This window comes from Alligator mississippiensis, chromosome 12, assembly GCF_030867095.1.
Source record: "Alligator mississippiensis isolate rAllMis1 chromosome 12, rAllMis1, whole genome shotgun sequence".
Classification (NCBI taxonomy): Eukaryota; Metazoa; Chordata; order Crocodylia; family Alligatoridae; genus Alligator; species Alligator mississippiensis.
In genome coordinates this window covers 14,653,220-14,670,932 of record NC_081835.1, presented here as the reverse complement: position 1 = coordinate 14,670,932, position 17,713 = coordinate 14,653,220, and the positions used below count along the sequence as shown (strand labels likewise).

General features: G+C 43.2%; 1 protein-coding gene across 4 annotated transcripts in view; it reads left to right on the top strand.

Moving 5' to 3' along the window:
- Nucleotides 1-17,713, top strand: part of SRGAP3 (SLIT-ROBO Rho GTPase activating protein 3) — a 208,683-nt gene that overhangs the window by 186,417 nt on the left and 4,553 nt on the right. For 2 of the 4 annotated variants that reach the window (XM_019499705.2, XM_059715992.1), the window contains exons 12-21: nt 2,016-2,046; nt 2,696-2,756; nt 3,736-3,813; nt 5,029-5,163; nt 7,812-7,917; nt 8,153-8,380; nt 10,321-10,400; nt 13,116-13,296; nt 14,418-14,567; nt 14,964-15,291. In XM_019499705.2, the coding sequence (XP_019355250.1) occupies nt 2,016-2,046; nt 2,696-2,756; nt 3,736-3,813; nt 5,029-5,163; nt 7,812-7,917; nt 8,153-8,380; nt 10,321-10,400; nt 13,116-13,296; nt 14,418-14,567; nt 14,964-15,291 (1,378 nt within the window). The remainder of the gene's footprint in view (nt 1-2,015; nt 2,047-2,695; nt 2,757-3,735; nt 3,814-5,028; nt 5,164-7,811; nt 7,918-8,152; nt 8,381-10,320; nt 10,401-13,115; nt 13,297-14,417; nt 14,568-14,963; nt 15,292-17,713) is intronic. The other 2 variants (XM_019499704.2, XM_019499703.2) reach the window with 1 other exon arrangement.

Below are 17,713 nucleotides of genomic sequence, written 5' to 3'. Positions count from 1 at the left end.
GTGCCAAAGGCTGGTAGAGTTGACTGATGCCGTCTAATAAAATCAAGCACTTATCGGGGGAAAAAAGATGCCCCTCAAACGATTCATTTGCAATAAAACCAGGCCTGGCTTGTGTGTTATTAGACTCACTGGTCCTCCCCCTTGCAGAAAGTTCTGCTCTGACACAGGCTGGGGAGCAGAAGAAGGAATCTAATAGAAGGAAGGTGCTTGTATTGTCTGAGCAATGTAATCCTGTTCTGCTTAAGCATGTGCCTCACTTCAGTCAGTGCTTAAGTGCTTCACTGCAAAAAAACCCACCAAACAATATGACTCGGGAAACGTGATGATAGCTTTTCCCTCCTGTTAGCCTCAAAGTACAGAAGCCAGCAGCTATTTGAGTGAATCTAGCAGCTTTGCCTCAGCTGTGGTCTAACTGCCTTTGATCATAGACATATGCCTTTGATCATTTTGGACCAAATTATGCTTTTTAGTTACAATGGTACAGATCAATTAAGTTGGTTAATGCTAATGTAACTAAGGGCCGGACTGGACTGGAAAGACATTTATGCTGGTGTAATTTGGTTTTATCCATTGAGGTAAGTGACACTTGAATCCAGAGCAGGCTCATATTCTGGGACAGCTGCTTGCAGTAGATGCTTTTATAGCACTTCACTGCGAGGTATCAGCAGAGCAGGTATTAGCCTGTTTGCATTCAGCAGGCTGCTACCCCAGGATAAAGAAAGCAGACTATAAGTACAGCAGTGTAATATATACACTAGTTTAGTTTTACCCCTGATTTTTATCCCAGGATAATTTCTGCACCTGATTCAAATAGGTTGCCTTGGTGTAGGGGTTTACATCATCTGCCTGCTCTTTGCCTATCACTGTGTAGGCTGTTTACATCAGTGTAAATGTGTTGTCTGTCCAAGACCTACCAGCTGAATGTGTTAGGCATACAACTGAGCATCCTCTTGCCCCCTGCAAGCTGCAAAATCTGAATAGCCTGAGAATAATATTGAAGATCTTTGAAGATGCCTCCAAAAGTCATCACTCTTTATGCCCAAAGGATAAATCTAATAGCCTAACAATTGATCCACCAAAAGCTAACCCAGCGACACATTCTGTTTGTGGCGTAGCCTTCCTAAGGAAGTGATGAAAACCCCATTAATCCTAAAGTAAATATAGCGCTAGAGAATATATTATAGCAGGCAGCACTGACAAAGGTTGGATTAGATCAACTAATAGGTCTTTTCCATCCCTGATTTAGATACTTCTATTATGCTGTTTTTATGTAGAAGGAAGCCTAAATGCAGTGCTTATAAATGGCTAGCGCATTGTCACGAATAATAGACAACCCAGATAGAGAAAGCCATTAATCTCTTTAATACATGTAATTGTCCATACTTAAATTGATTTTTAAAAATGTCATGTTCATTAAAACCCAGCCTGTTAAAATATTATTCTAGAGAAATTAGCTGCATTGAAACCTCTCTGAATAGACTGGTGTCCTACATAATAAGGAGAGTACTGTGGGCAACCATTAGTAGTGTATTTAAAAGCCTGGGAGTTTCTGCACCAGCTTGGAAGCAGAGTTTGTCTGGTCCTGAAACTTCTGCCTGATAGCAAATGCTTCAGTGGAAAGTCTAACCCTCCCCACCAAGAATGGACAGTTGTGGAATGGCTGTGATGCTATGTTTCCCTCTGAACTGTGGAAGAAACAAGGGGAAAAATTGGCATCTACTTTTAATGCAATGAAACTTTGGGCAATTCAGCAGGAGAAAGGTGGAAGAAGGAAAATTGGAACAGATCTGGCAGGTAGCTTCTGAATGCTCACCAATCACTGAGGCTCAGATGCTGCATACTCAGCAGGTGATGGGGTAAGGCTGCAGAAAAGCTGTGAGCCTGAATTGGACTTTTCTAAGCTGCCATTGCATTTGAGCTTTCATGGCCTCTGGGTGATATGCTTACTTTAACTGATCTTATTCTTGCTTAACCTTCTCTTTTTCTCCTGCTTTGCTGCTTTTTTGTGTTGTCAGAGGAAGAAGGAATGCTCGAACAAGAAATCAGGTATTTACTAGAGGCCCTCCTCTCCAGACCAAATCTAAGTCAAACTGAGGGATGCTGTTGTAGCCCAAACTATAAAAGCATCCACTTGCAAAGCCAAATGTGCCTGCAGTCTACCCCCATTCCATTAGGGGCTATGTGAGAAAGCAGCTAAGATACGAAAACTAAATTCATTCTGGGGCCAACCCCCATTTTTAGTTCCTAATTAATGTATTTCACATACTTCTTTGTATAATGTAACCTCTATTGACAATGGCTGTTTCTTTATGTAAATCCTGTAGCTGGAAGGTTATTTCATCACTCAGGTAAATTGCAAGTCTTTGGGGGGTCATATCCCACCTTCGAAATAGAGCAATTACATTTCAGTTGCATTTGTCCCTTATTCTGTTTTGTTTTTCAGCCAACCAGATAAAGAGAAACAGCCTTTCACACATATAGTAGAGGCCTTTTTCATAAATAATTGACTGCACATAAGTGGATTTAGCCCTCTTTGCTGGCTTGGCATATTTAGCACCTCCTTCTCTTGCTTATTCTCTTACTAAACTAAATGACACTGATTTTCAAACCTGAGTGCTTGTATACTGTACTTAAATAAATGTCCAGTTTACGCTTATTGACAAGCCAGTAAATTCTTAATTCCTTGTTTTTTAAGGATTCAGGGCAGGCAATCCCACTCGTAGTGGAAAGCTGCATCCGATACATCAATTTGTACGGTAAGCTAATTTAATGTTTGCCTATAATTTCAGTGGAAGCTGTTGCATAAAAGTAATAAAGGACTTTCAATTCACAGCCAAGTATAATGGAGGTGTCATCTATCTTTATTAACTATATGGGGTTGGGTTATAAATCTGACAGCATAAACTAGGACGTCATTTACAAGAGTGGCAAATATTTAGTTCCCGTAGGTGTTTATTTTGGGGTTAAATTGTTCATTTGGGCCACGATCCAATGAGAGTCCTTCTGGCTGTTTGATCATGGGGACTTCAATTGGAGAAATTGAGTAGAAATAAAATCTTATGATGATGATTATGATTCCTTTTCTTGCACATAAAAGACATGCCTTAGCCAATAATTCTTTCCATTTATTTCAACAAGAACAAAGGAGAAAACAGTTAAGTGTCTTCAAAGAGCATGCTGCCTACCAGGGGTCAGGTCAGACAGGGTACAGATTGTACCAGCCACTGCCCATTGGCTCTAAGCAGCCTGATACTTTTGTCTCCACACTTTTAGCTATCTGTCATCTCCTCCTGTTTCACAAATATTTTATCTGTCTGCATCATTGGGCAGGTGGTGGATTGGGGCTCTTTTCAACTTGAGATGGTGACAAGGGAGGTCAGGAAAGTGAGATTTCAGCCATTTATGGCAACGTCTGTATATTGCTGTGCTCTGGTCAGTATGGAAAATACTCTGTAGCGCCAGCCACAACGAATTTCCGTTTACCTTTCTGACCGCAAATTAAGTGTTTGTTTTCTGGAGCTTAGTAAGGCTTGATTTTCCAGCTCTCTCCTTTTGGAGTGCATCTGCATATTCTTTCCAAAGACACTGTTCTCTGACAAATATTGTCCTAATATGCGAGCATGGCATAGTGGCCCACATCTGATTTCAGCAAAACAAAGGAAGTGAAATTCTGAATTGCCAGCGGATGGGCACAAACATCCCGTTCACTGTTCTGTTTTACTTTGCACTCTCTAGGTCTTCAACAGCAGGGTATTTTTAGAGTTCCTGGATCTCAGGTTGAAGTCAATGACATCAAAAATTCATTTGAAAGAGGTATGTGATTGGCAGGTGATCCTGCCAAGGTATATTGATTAAGACTGGAGTGGCTGGACTCTCTCCTAGAGTTTATTGAGGAGGAAGATACTATGGGTGGGAGTCTCAATCAGAATTGATACATAATTCTTCCCTGAGGCATTTTTGTAACTCACGCCCAGCAGGCGTTTCTGTTACAAGGAAATGGGATGCTTTTCTCTAGGAGAATGGGAGCTCCTCTGCGGGGAAATGAGATAATATGATAAGGCTCTGCTTTCCACGAGTTTTTCTTTTATCAGCTTTCCTGGACAGTAATAAAGTATTAGAGAAAAGTTACTATATTTAATGCTCCTATGCTGAGTGTCAGCCTCCTTGATCCCCTGGTTTCATATTACCCCAGCAAGGTAACTATAACATGTGCAATATAGAGAATGGGCTAATTGCACTGTGCTGCACGAACTGTCGTTACAGCTGTAACTTAAGCTTTGTATAAAGCAAAATATGGCCTACCTAGTACGTCTGCTGACTCTACCGATCGCAGTTTCTAATGCCTCTCTGAGGAGAACAGCAGAAAGGATTGCACAATTAAGGAGTTTATTTAAACATAATTTCTCTAGATGAAATTGTATGCCCTGTATTATATGGGGGTCAGATGGGTGTGATCATAATCATCCTTTTGAATCTATACCAACCATGCAGGTTCCATTTGGCATTTTTGGAGATAACTAAGGGACTTGCACATCCATTTACCATTTAAGAAATGGATATCTAAATCCCTCCATGCAGTGCCCTCTGGTGCCCTCGTTATGTTATCTGAAAGGCATCCCATGGATTTCAGTGTAACACAGGTGTGCTGGCACACAATTCCTTGTCTTCTGCAGCTCTCTCAAACTATCACCTCACTCAGTTATGAGCTCTTGTCTTGCATACAAAAGATGCAGCAGGCTGAAAACTATGAAAGAAAACTAAATAATGCCATGCATAATTTTCTGGAAAGTTTGTAAATCCTTGCCATGACAATTACCCTTGTGCCCTTGATTACCATAAGTTGGACTATAGCATGTCTCAGCATGGTGTTGTTTAACACGCTATCTTATTAAGCCCTTGACACTCTTGGAAATTAAATAGTGTTACCACTTCACATGCTGTTTTCTTGATCACTGGTTTTCCAATTCTAGTCAGCTGAACAGTGCTTGCTGCCTAATTCAACTAGAATTAAACCTTTTATCTGTTCAGGTGAAGACCCCCTTGCTGATGATCAAAATGAACGAGACATCAATTCAGTTGCTGGGGTCTTAAAGCTATATTTCCGAGGACTGGAAAACCCCCTCTTTCCTAAGGAAAGGTTTCAAGACTTGATATCTACTATAAGTAAGTACAAACAATGAGGTACAGATAAGCGTTTTGCTGCCCCAAGGCATTGTGGCCTCTACTCAACAGAGGAGGAGTGGTCAGTAAGATCTAGCAGTACAATAGGCACAAACATCTGAACTAAACCTCTTGGATTTGCTAAGTTATTACAAGTAAATGGAGAGAATGACCTGAAGAGATCAGCAATCCTCTTACTGTCTCACCATTTGCACTTCCTGTCCCCAAAAGACCCAGAAAATGCTGGGATACATTCACACGTGCAGGGGAGGAGCAGTTTGTTTTAGACTTTCATGGGTTTGGGTTTGAATTCATGGAGCTCAAGAGGCTGCCGCTTTTCTCTAGAACGTTCTGCCCAGCTCTATTCAGTCCACTGGAACTGGGGAAACTGGTTTCTGGGGCTTAAGTATGTTTTTCCCAATATGTCCTGGTACTGATGAATATTTATTGGAAAATGATGGACGTTCTTGGTGCCCTTTAGGGAAAAGGAGAATTGATAGAATTTGCAGTTTTAGACATGACAGGGAAATAAGCTGTGCATTTGGATTATAGTGATTACTGTTAGTTTGCAAAAGAAATACTCCAAACTGATTTTGGTTCCAGCCTAGCTAAGCATATATTTAAGTAAGTGAATAATTCAACTAGGGTTGCTTATGTGCTAAAAGGTAAGCTTATATTTAAATGCTTCTAAAGCTTTTCCTTTCCTCTTTCTTACACTTCTCAGCTGATGATGAAGTATCATAATTAAAGGAAAGACTTCAGCATCTAATTCACATTAGAAATCTGGTGCTAAATGTTGTCCTGTTCTCTGGGTGTGTCTACACAATATGTGTACTGTGGAGTAGACTAATTAGCTGCACAAAAAATGTTGCACTTCTACATGTGCACCCCTATTAGGTTGGAATAAACTAATTAATTCCACAGCAAAATAGTACTTGCCTGCTGGCTACCCTGCGCTGAAGCACCCGCATGCCCCAGCCGGCTCCTCTGCAGTACGCTAAGTTGGGAGGAGCAACCCTGGGCTGGTAGGATGATCCATGGGCCCCCCCGCCAGTTGAGGTTGCTCCAACCCAGCTCAATGTGCTCCAGTCCCTGGTGTGCATTCAATGGTGCATTTGGGACCAGTAAACACTGGAGCAATAAACTCTGGTGTTTATTGCTTCGCATTACATTGCATGTGTAGACGCACTCACTGTCTCTAAAATATATGCAATATAATTTATATCCCAGCTTAAATGGACTGGGAAGCTTTTGACATTTGAAAACCAATGCTGTCCCTGCTGTGAGATGTTGAAGCCCTTTTCAAACTGTTCTACCCCACCCTATTACCCAAGGTAGAAAGGTGAGCTCATCTGAGCGAGCTCTCTGGTCCCTCTGCTGCTGCCGTATGACTGAAAGCCAGTTTGATTTCCCCGGGCTCTAGGAAGTGTGGGATGAAGTGTTGTGAGATGGGGTTGTGTATGTCACGGTGCCGTGTAATTCATTGTTTTTGTGATAAGAAAGAAGAACTCTTGTAACATGCAAAAGGCTGCTTGTCACTTCTGTTAGCTGGAAGCTGAGTTTTCATTGGAAACGTCTCTCAAATGCACGTGATAAAAAATCGGATAGAAAAGTCATCCTGCTTGTAGGGGCTCATTCAGCAGGACTCGTTGGAGTATCCCACTTATGTGATTTGTAACGACTGTGACCATTGACGTCTCTGTGACATTTCATTCAAACACCTTGCAGGGAAATGTTTGAATTGTCACGGCACTTTTGTTCCTCTGGGTTTCAAAAAAATAAAAGTAGAAAAGAAAAGGAGTCTGAGAGGGGAAAAGATTGTAGCAAATGATAACAAACAGAGAGAGACTAAAATGTTTTCTTCAAAGAAAGGAAAATTCTGAAAGAATTTTTTTTGCCAGAATGTCTTTTCTTTTTTCTTTTCTTTTTTTTTTCTTACATTAGACAATTATTGGTTAAAACAAATCATAGCTATAACTCTGGCATCAGGAAGCTCGACTCAACACTACATTCCCCCGAGGGAATGGCACCTTGTTGAGCTACCGCTATGCTCTCTTGCTTGCTCGACTTACGGGCTCAGGGATCTGGCATTTTTGACTGTGCGGTGTGCCAGCTTCAGCAGATACTCCTGATGTCTTCTGAGCTGGGTGGTTATAGGATGTTCTCTTGGGAAGTGGGAAATATGTCTCCAAATGGGGAAATACTGAGAATAAAATAAAGCCGGTGAAATATCTTCAGTTTTAAGTGGCTGAAGAATTTATTCCTCACTTGTAGCATATCTTATGTTTTTTGAGGACTGAAATAGTTGGCCTAAGTAGAATGGTTGAGTTTGACAGAGGCCATTAAGTTTTACCCAGACACCCTATGATGTACAATTAGACTGTCTACATGATTGAATGGGCCCTTCTAGCCTTCTTGGCACTAATATACACATATGACTTCACAGTTTTGTCAGGCAGGTTTAACATGTGATTCTATATTTCTTCCTTCAGTGTTAAATCATAAATGAAAGCTCAAAATGTGTATTGTTTCCCTTACATGCCAGGCTACTCATTCTGAACAGTAGTCTGTGCCTTCTTGCATCAATAGTGACTAGATGCCTTTAGGTCAGTGTCCAGCCATGAGGTCCACCCTGTGTTCTTGTGTTCCAGAAATCGAGAACCCTGCCGAAAGAGTTCACCAGATCCAGCAAATCATCATAACCCTGTCCCGAGCTGTCATTGTCGTCATGAGATATCTCTTTGCTTTCCTCAATCAGTGAGTCTGTTTATCTGTTCCTGTTTACTTGAATAGCTCGTTCCCCTGTTTTTCAGAGCCCATCGTGTCCAAGATTGTCTGGTACTTTGGTGGTTGTCTATCTCCTCTATCTTATTGTGTTTCCTGGCTGTGGCTGATGGCACTTTCTGTGCAGTGCTATTTTTGTGCTGAGAATTTTTTTGAGCTGACAGTAGACAAGCTCAGTGCTTTACCTGTGGGATGCTTGTGTTTGCAGCTTGTCACAGTACAGCGATGAGAACATGATGGATCCCTACAACCTGGCCATCTGCTTTGGACCAACTTTGATGCATATTCCAGATGGGCAGGATCCAGTCTCCTGCCAGGCTCATGTCAACGAGGTTATAAAAACCATCATCGTCAATCATGAGGGCATCTTCCCCAGCCATAGGGAGCTGGAGGGACCTGTTTATGAGAAATGCATGACTGGTGGAGAAGAGTACTGGTAAGGAATGGGTAATCAAAATAAGGGAGTTTAACCACTTTATGAATCATAAGTGACTTCTATGTTCTTAACAAAGCCACACCTCCTTCCTAGCTTTAATCCTCTTCCACTGTAAATGAAGAGTGAGGCTGTGGGACTGGGATGGACAGCAGGGCTACACCATGATTCTGGGTGAAAAAAATGGTTAATTTAGATTGTGTGATTTCAGGGAAATGGCTTGTAAGGATGACTACTTGAGAGCCAGGGGGGGATCAGGATTTTGGGTCTAACCCCCAGAACTGGGGTAAACCCTAACCTAAAATGTTTTGATTCCTTTTTGCCAACAATATGCACTTCTTTCACAAACTTAGTGAATGAGATTCTCAGATGGTGTAAGTTTGATGTAGCTACATCAATTTCAATAGTGCCACAGGGGTTTATAGTAATGGAGGACCTTGCTCTATCCCTTGCTGACTGTGCCCTTACCTTGGTACAAATACTTTAATTGGTAAACTTAAGATAATTCTACCAACCTAATGTCTTTATCCTTAGTAATACATCTTGGTAGTGCATTTCATTCCTATTGACTTTGCTGGTGAAAAAGGCAAGTCTGTTTCACCGTGTTTCTAGTCAGTTTCCTTTTCTGGTTCTCTGGCATTAGAGTTCAGTGCTATAAGGATCTGCAAACACTTCAGAAGAAAATATTTTTCCCTTAAAAATCTGTACGCTGGAGCTTAACAAAAATCCCATTAGTCTAAGACTTATTGAAGCTCGTTCATAAAAAAAACCAAAACAACCTGGGTATTAGGCCAACTGGAACTATATTTCTCTTGACCTGAGGCTTGGCCTATGGATGCTATAGAGCTTCTGCTGCTTTAATTATAGTAACTATATTAGCTGGGCTAAGGGAGACAGGCCTTGCAGTGCAGATACCTCTGCTGGCAGAAAGTTTTTCCACTACTAGAGCTGTACCAGCTCCCTTGAACAACAGAAGAGTTGCTGGCAGAAGCGCTATGTCTGCACTAGGGGTCTTATCAGCAGGTCTCTGTTAGCCATGGGGCATCATCCTTGTAATGTAGACAAGTTGCTAAGTATATTGAGCAAACTCATCTAGTTCTTTGCTCTCTCAGTCTGTATTTAGACAGTGCTCCCACTGGACGAATGTCCTCAACCAGTGTCTGGCTTGGTACCTTTGCTCTGGGTGCTGTTAGGTTCTTCTGCCTTCTTAGAGGAACAGTTCCATCAAATTGGATTTTTACTGAGTAAGGACAATGGTATTTGATGTTCTTGAATACTGGAAATGGGTTAAATGGGCAAGAGTTCATTTTCTACTGTACAAATTGTCCTTTAATGTTTACAATAAAGGGGTAACTTTAGGACATAGAGACAGGCTCAGATCAGATCTGTATAACATGATACCTAGGAATTTGGGTTGTATTTGAGACTCCAAAACTTGGGTTCAAATTGGAGTGTTTCCAGGTTGGTGTTTTATAATCATCTCAGTTGCAAGCTTGAGGTGATTGGAAGTCTCTGTGAGCCTGTTTCATCCCTTCTTTGTGCTACATGTCCCCGTGAAGGCTTGCACAAAAGGCGTGTAAAATGCTGCTCTTTGTGTGTGGGCGAGCGTGGAACGTTCTAATTTGGTATCACTTTGCACAGGAGTACAGAATAACAGAAGGTGCAGGATAATAGGAAAAAAGAGGTCACAATGTGAACTGGTCCAATTCTGAGAGCAGGTTCAGAGATCTGCCTTGATTTAAACCAAACGTGGCAATGAAGGGTGGAAAATCCTGTGTCCCATTGAAGTCGAAGGCAAAACTCCAGCTAGATGTCAGTAGCGCTAGCATTTCATCTCAAGAACATATTCCCTTAGTGCATAGCCTGGCAGGAAAATTTAAACTATTTTCTTAATGCTACATATATATCTTTCTTCATTCCCTCCCCCCAATGTTTCATGTTAGTGACAGCCCCCACAGTGAGCCAGGCACCATCGACGAAGCAGACCATGACAACGGCACGGAGCCACACACCAGTGACGATGGTAAGTGGTAGACATAAACAGCGGAAAATTGAGTCTGCCTGGGAAGAGCTGTGTGTGCGGGAAAGCAGCGTGTATTTTCCTTCTAATCAAATAAGCCTGGACTAACATGTGGCCATTTAGGGCAGAAGATGTTGGTATGTTTGACGGTGCATGTGCCTGTTGATAAGCACTCCTTATATAGGGATCCAATCAGCATAGACCACAGGGTGTGCATTAGGGCAAAGGCTTAATTTCAATCTCATTCCACAATGTTATCTTTAAAAGAATGCATTTAAAATTGCTCCTTGTGCTTCCAGTAGTCCCAACAGTTCTCTCTTTTTCTTTTTCATTTGGAATTAAAGGGACACATCTGGCATTTGGCCTTGTCTTTATCCAGCAGTCACTGTCACACAGTTTTATGCATGATTTGGGCAAGAGCAATGAGGACCTTGCTGTGTGAACGTGAGAGACAGGTGGAGCTGACCCAGCCACCAGAGCCTGAGCCAGATTCTGTGGCAACAGCACATTATTAACTAAATTCCACGTGTAGAGTCTAGTTTTGCTCTCAGTAGAATCTGTGCAACACATGCTGATGGCAAAAGCATTTCATGGGTGATTTTAAGGACCAAGCTTGGCCTGGAAAAGTTTCATCACAGAATATTATGTGCAGACCAGAAGGAACTAGTTTGATTTCCATGTCCTAGATTGAATTTGCAGCTCTGGCCATTAGGGAAAGAAAGAAATGGTAAGCTAAGAAAATATGACCTGGTATTACAGAGAGACAATAAACCCAGAACCTGCTGATGCCATTTTCATAGAGTTACTTTGCAGAATGGAAGTGCACTTTAAAACCCTGCATGATGCATGGTTATGCACACCTGTTGTCTGCTCTCTTTATGGCCATTATTTCCATTGATTTCTGCTGCTGCTGAAGAAACCCCAGTGTCTTTCTTACACTTGAGGTGGGGACAGCATAAGTGGCCCTAATTGTTGTGCTGCAAGATGACAGTACAAAAGCAGGGGGGAGAAGATGATCATTCACATGATTGAAGATGAATTTTTAAGGAAGAAAGCAGGTTACATTTGTCAGTGTTAGCAACAAACAGGCGCTAATGTGACTAAAAGGTGAAGGAGAGCAAGCTGCCATTTAGCCAATTTTATGCTTGGATGGTCACATTAATAGTTCTGATTGGAGTTTCCGGGTGATTAACTGTGATGCATGTGTGGAGAAGAGAAGTAGCATTATTTTAGAAATGTACATGCTCCCTTTCTCTTCTCCACGCCCGCCCTCCCCCCTACACCCGCCCTGCTGAGAAACCCAATATTTCATCACCCCTGGGATAGCCCCCTGTATTGTATTGTCTCCAGAGAGAGCTCCTCCTGTAATAGCCCCAAATGTCACATTGTTCATATTGGTGAAAGCACATATCTTTGAGTGACCCATCAGGCATGAGAGAGCAAAAAGCTGGAAAGTGATTCAGGGTCTGACAGATTCTGCTCCTCAGCACCTCACCCCATTTAGACTTGGCTACTAAGTTAAAAGGGAGGTCATATCCTCATCTACCACTGGGTGTTGAGTCTGCAGTTTGCAGAGGTGGCAGATGGAACGGAGAAAGTTTTCCCTATTTTAATGAAAATGTGACAGATATGAAATATCTAGGGTAATTTGCCCTATTTAGCATCACCGTTGGCCCTGTCAGTCCCCATTGTTCTGCATTGCCAGTCTTGGAGCTTGCTTGAAAGACAATTGGGTGTCTTAAAAAAATCAAGTTGCATTAACCATTCTCTTGCTGGCACCCAGAGCTGGCTCTTCTGGGGGGGAGGGGGTGACATGCTGCTGTGTCTATCCAATACTTTGCAATCCTCAGATAAACAGCTCTGTGAGGTACCCTGCAGTTGGTCACCATCTCAGTCCGGAGGGAGATGTTGCTGTTGCTAGAACAGATTTTCAAGTGCTTGGCACCCACAGTTTGAGAGATTTTTTCAGAAGAGCCCTGTTCTTATTTAGCCACCAGAATAAAAGCCAGCTTTCCAACAGACTGCGGCACCAAGCTGTTTCCATTGTGGCATTTCTGGCCAGAAATCTGCTGCCTAAATGGAAACTGAGTTCCCTTGGAAATCAGGCGGGTAGATGCTGATTCTTAAATAGCTGGTGAATGGTGCTGTTACGATTGGCAGGCATGGGGAACTGGCGTGCTTAGGACTGAGGGAAGTCTCCAAGCATGATCTGATGATGGGTGGTGGCTATCTGTATTACTCAGGTCTTGTTTTCACTCTTCCTATGGGAATCCCCAAACAGGATTTGCTACTCATCAATAATTCAGACCAAACTGTGTCTGCAGAAGAAAAAGAAGGGAATGTAACCCAATCAGATGCAGTAACCGAGAGGTGGTTTGCTCAAAGCTTGTGAGTGAAAAATCTACAGCGGCCCCCAGTCTAGAAAAGCATGAGGCCTGTGGCCATATGAAACAATCCTATTACTATGGGTGGAAATAGATAAATATGGTGGCACACCTAGAAACATGATTTACCAGAGATAAAATGACTTCCCATTCATTTTGCGGCTCTTCTTACATGCCTTTAGCTTCTGAGAGAAACTAAGGACTTGGGAAAACCAAGGAGACTTTAGCGATGTAAGAAGAATGGTCTGTATTTCATACGAGATGCTTTTGAAATTGCCTGGGTACACTTGGCTTTACAAGTAACATTTCATATGTCTACGTTTTTCCTCTGCAGAAGTTGAACAGATTGAAGCAATAGCAAAGTTTGACTACATTGGACGGTCCCCACGAGAACTCTCCTTCAAAAAGGGAGCCTCACTCCTCTTGTATCATCGTGCATCAGAGGACTGGTGGGAAGGGCGCCATAATGGTGTGGATGGTCTCATACCTCATCAGTACATAGTGGTCCAGGACATGTGAGTAGGCAACCTTTGTTGGGCAAGAATGGTCAGATTCCATGGCTTAAAGTTAGGCTGCCACTTCAATTGTTAGCCTGATTTGGCTGTCTACAGATATCTGATTTCCACCACTGGTATTTAAGCTAGGGGCATTCAACCTCCAGCCTATGGCCAAATGCAGTTTGGGAGCAATTGCATCTGGCTTGCAGAGCTCCCCATGGATTGGGAAATTTGATGGTGGGTGAGCAATGGCCACCCTCCACCACTGCCAAATTCCCACACCCCCTACACCAGCACAGCTAGATACAGGCCAGGCTACGCTCCCTTCTCTATGCATCACGGGGTTGAAGCTGGGCCATGTTCCCTTCCCCACTGCAGGGCTTGATCAGGACCGGGCCATGACCCCGCCTCCGGCAGGGCTGGATCAGGCTGGGCTGCCTCCTGGCATCCTGTGTGTGGCTGGATGAGGCCCTGCCACACCTGCCCTAGGTGCCAGATCAGGCCCACCAGTCATATCCAGCCTGCTTAAGAAAAAGTTTGAGCGCCGCAGATTTAAGCTATCTGCAAATGGTCGAAGGTCTGTTGTCATGAGTGGGAGTCACTGCAGAGCTCTGCATTCTTGAAACGCTCTCAGTTTATTCTGGTGTTTACATACAGGCTTAGAGCTAAGATTCCCAAAGGAGCCCAAGGAAATAGGTGTTTTATTGAATGTTAGGGGGATTTAGGCACCTAATTCCCTTAGCTCAGAGAATTTTGTAGAGGTCGGTCAGAGGTTCACATTTGTGTTCTAACACCGTGCAGATGTAGGTCAGATCTGTGACCTTGATTCCTTTTGGATCTGGGTTGGGAGTGTTCAGATCCAACATCTGGGCTGGGATTGATTTCCAGGTTAGGCATATGCCCATGGTGACCCAATGAGTTGGTGGCAGAGTCAAGTTTGCCACCCCACTACCTTGCTGCTTGTTCTTCCACTAGACTCTGCTATCTCCCTGTTGAGTGCTAATGATGAACGTTTATTTTTCCCTTGGTTTGAGTAGGTGCATTAGGACTCGAAAGGTACACATGCTAAGGAGATGCAATCTTCTCTTGTGAAAAGCACTCCATTATCTGCCTGCCTGATACAGTTTCATTTTTCACAGGGATGATGCATTCTCCGACAGTTTGAGTCAGAAGGCAGACAGCGAGGCAAGCAGTGGACCCCTGCTGGATGATAAAGCCTCATCAAAGAATGACATCCAGTCTCCAACAGATCATATTCCAGACTATGGATTTGGGGGAGTAATGGGCCGGTAGGCAAATTGGCTCGCTTTCATATGAATGCAAGGGTGACCCGAGTCCTCTATGTGACAGGCAATAAACTGCATGGGGCAGGAAAGGCAGAGTGCACAGATTCAGTAAGAAGTGCAGAACAATTTGTACTGTTTATGCCGTGTTTAAACTGGAAAGGAGCCAAATAGATCTATTAATTCAACCAACCCGAGAAAATGTGATGCTTTCCACTTCTTGGCACTCTGCAAAATCTATGTCTCCCCTCTTGATGGGGTTCTCTAAAGTTGAAAGGCTTGTGCTTGACTCGATGCAGGCTTTCAGAGCTGATACATTGTGGATTTCCCAGCATGCAACCACGTGTCTTTGAAATGCTGGGTAATGATGTAGTCTAATTGCCTTCAATGACTTCTTTGCAGGGTAAGGTTGAGATCTGATGGAGCAGCGATTCCCCGGCGTCGGAGTGGAGGTGACACCCATAGCCCACCAAGAGGAATGGGTCCAGGGATTGACACCCCTCCTCGAGCAGCAGCCTGTCCAAGCAGTCCCCACAAAATACCACTCAACAGAGGCAGGATTGAGAGTCCCGAGAAGCGCAGAATGGCAACATTTGGCAGTGCAGGCAGCATCAATTATCCAGACAGGAAGGCCTTGTCTGATGGTCATCCACTGAGATCAACCTGTGGCTCTACACGGCACAGCAGCCTTGGAGATCAGAAATCTCTGGAAGCAGAGGCACTTGCAGAGGTAATAGGGCCATGAACTGGCTCTCTGTGCAATGGGGACTGAAGAGGAAATAAAACACTCTTAGAGCTTTTCCAAAGCACTTGGAAATTTTACACAGGATCAATCTGTCCATGCACTGACATGCAGCTACTTGTAGCCTTGTTAATGGTGTCTCAGAGGCAGAGGACTGGAAGCAAAGAATGCTCCCTCTTCTGGAAACTTTGAGAGGAATTGAGAGAGATGGAGTTACATTAGAATCTAGGCAAGATATTCAGGACTAATATGCGTATATTGGGAGAATTGTACCTAAATTAGATGTGTTAATGGTCGTGGGTCACTAGGACCTTGCAGCACAAGATGTTTACTCAGGGGTCTGCTGTGGGCCACAGAAGCAAGAACACGTGCACAATCAGAGAATGGATGATCCAAAGGAAAAAAAAGGGCCCCAGATTCTCTCCTGTGTTGCCATTTGGGTTGGGTAAGGTGGATGTAAAATGGTACCATTCATCGGAGTGAGGAATTAAACATTTACCCTTACTTACTATAGATGCAAATGGCAGCACAAGGTGAGTGATAATGGAAAGCTGTGTCAGGTTTCCTTAGGAAGTTGTATGACAAGCAGCCTCTAACTATTTGCCAGACACTCAGCAAGAAGACACTGTGTTGCCCTCCTCTGCAAGATGGTGGTTGGTTGCCACGATGTTTTGCTTAGCTGCTTGTTCTTGATCTAGAGCTTTTCACACCTTAAGCCTTTTTGGTATGTGCCATCGACTGACGTCAGCGTGTTTGTCCCTGATCGTTCCTATGATATATGTGCAACAAGTATTCACAGTTTCATTTTATTTCTAAAATATCTGAGCTATTTTTCCTTTCCGTTGTGCATTTGTTGTAAATATCATTATTCTAGTCTGCTGTTCTTAGGAAGATGGGGACTCTTTGTATTCCAAGCAGGTGGCACAGTGTTTTGATTTTTAATTTACAAACCAGTCAGCCATATGAAATGAATGCATCGTGTGCGCCAGTGAGAGCTTCTTGTTTAACACTTCACACATTGCCGCCATGAAAGCTGGCACTGGTGCATTGTTAGCCTGGGAATATTGTTCACTTAGTTACTAGTCCCAGCAAACCAAAATGCCCATCTAACCCTGTATTTATAAGCTAATATACAGAACCATTTATTCCTGTTAGTAAGAAATCTGAGAATGTCTGGCTGTATCTTACAGAAGGTGGCCCAGTTGGAGCCACTAAGGCCAAATGACTAATTCTTAGACTTAGAGATCTTCCATTTAGAGAAGCACCAGGGATGTGATAGCAAACTAAAATTGTGCCAGTTTCCCCAACGCCTCAATCCACCTTCCAGTAATATCTTTCCACAGACTGTGATGCCACTTGGAGCAGGTCTAAGACTTGGGGATTTTAGCTGAAAACAAAGGCTTTTACCAGAACGTGAACCGACTTATGATAAAATGTTAACCTGTTAGAGTCAGATTCTCCTTGGCATGAGTACATGGCAGAATCTGGACCTAAAGTTTAAGCTTGCAGAACCCACACTAAAATAGTTGATATATAGTTTTTTAAGCTCTCCCTCTTCATGATGAAAATGTGTGTGTTCGTGCGTGCCTGCCAGTTTCCCTTCAGCGGTGGGAATTTGTTTTGCCTCTCCTATGCTCGCACAGCCTGGAATTAAAGACCACAATGAAGTCTGTAATCTGGTCTCAACTGCTGAAGCAATCAAAATGCACATCTGATGGAAAAGTATCAGAAATAACTCTTGGCGACCAAGCCCATACTCACAGCAGATGCGTCCCTTAGGCTTATTCTCACGATTTCCTCTATCGTTACTAACTGACCATAGAGCAAATTTCCCAGGTGTCAAACTGAGGAGAAGACGTGATGGGAACATGGAGTATATGGCAATAGTATGGGGTGCTGTCTAGCAATTGTATGGGGTACTGTGGGAGGGTGTGAGTTCAAGTGCTGCATTTAAAACCTAACCTGCCAAAATAGAAAGCATTCTTGCAATGTCATTTTCTTTTTCACCGTTTTATGCCTCTTGTCTACTTCTTGTACAGTACGTGGATTGTACTGAGGAAGCCTCTGCTTCTCAGGCAGTCACTCACTCTGGTTCTCGTGGGCTAGTACGTGCTTGGATTATCTGGGGGTACGTCTTCACTGTCTTTCTAGTGTTCTTTCGGCTGTCACTGAAAACTAAACCCTTCCCATGTCAGCGATAGCTCTCAATAACACTGTTTGAGGGGGATCCCTGGACTGTCCCTGCTGCCTCCATTCTGTGCTTGGGGTATCTGGAGAGGGAAGCAGAGAGGTAGGCTTAGTCTACACTACTAGTGTCACAGAGGCAATGTAGACATGCCCTGAGTTGCAAAACCAGCTTCTTGTACAGAGGGGGACATCCTGAGAGATGAGCAGCCGCCATCCCTTCAGG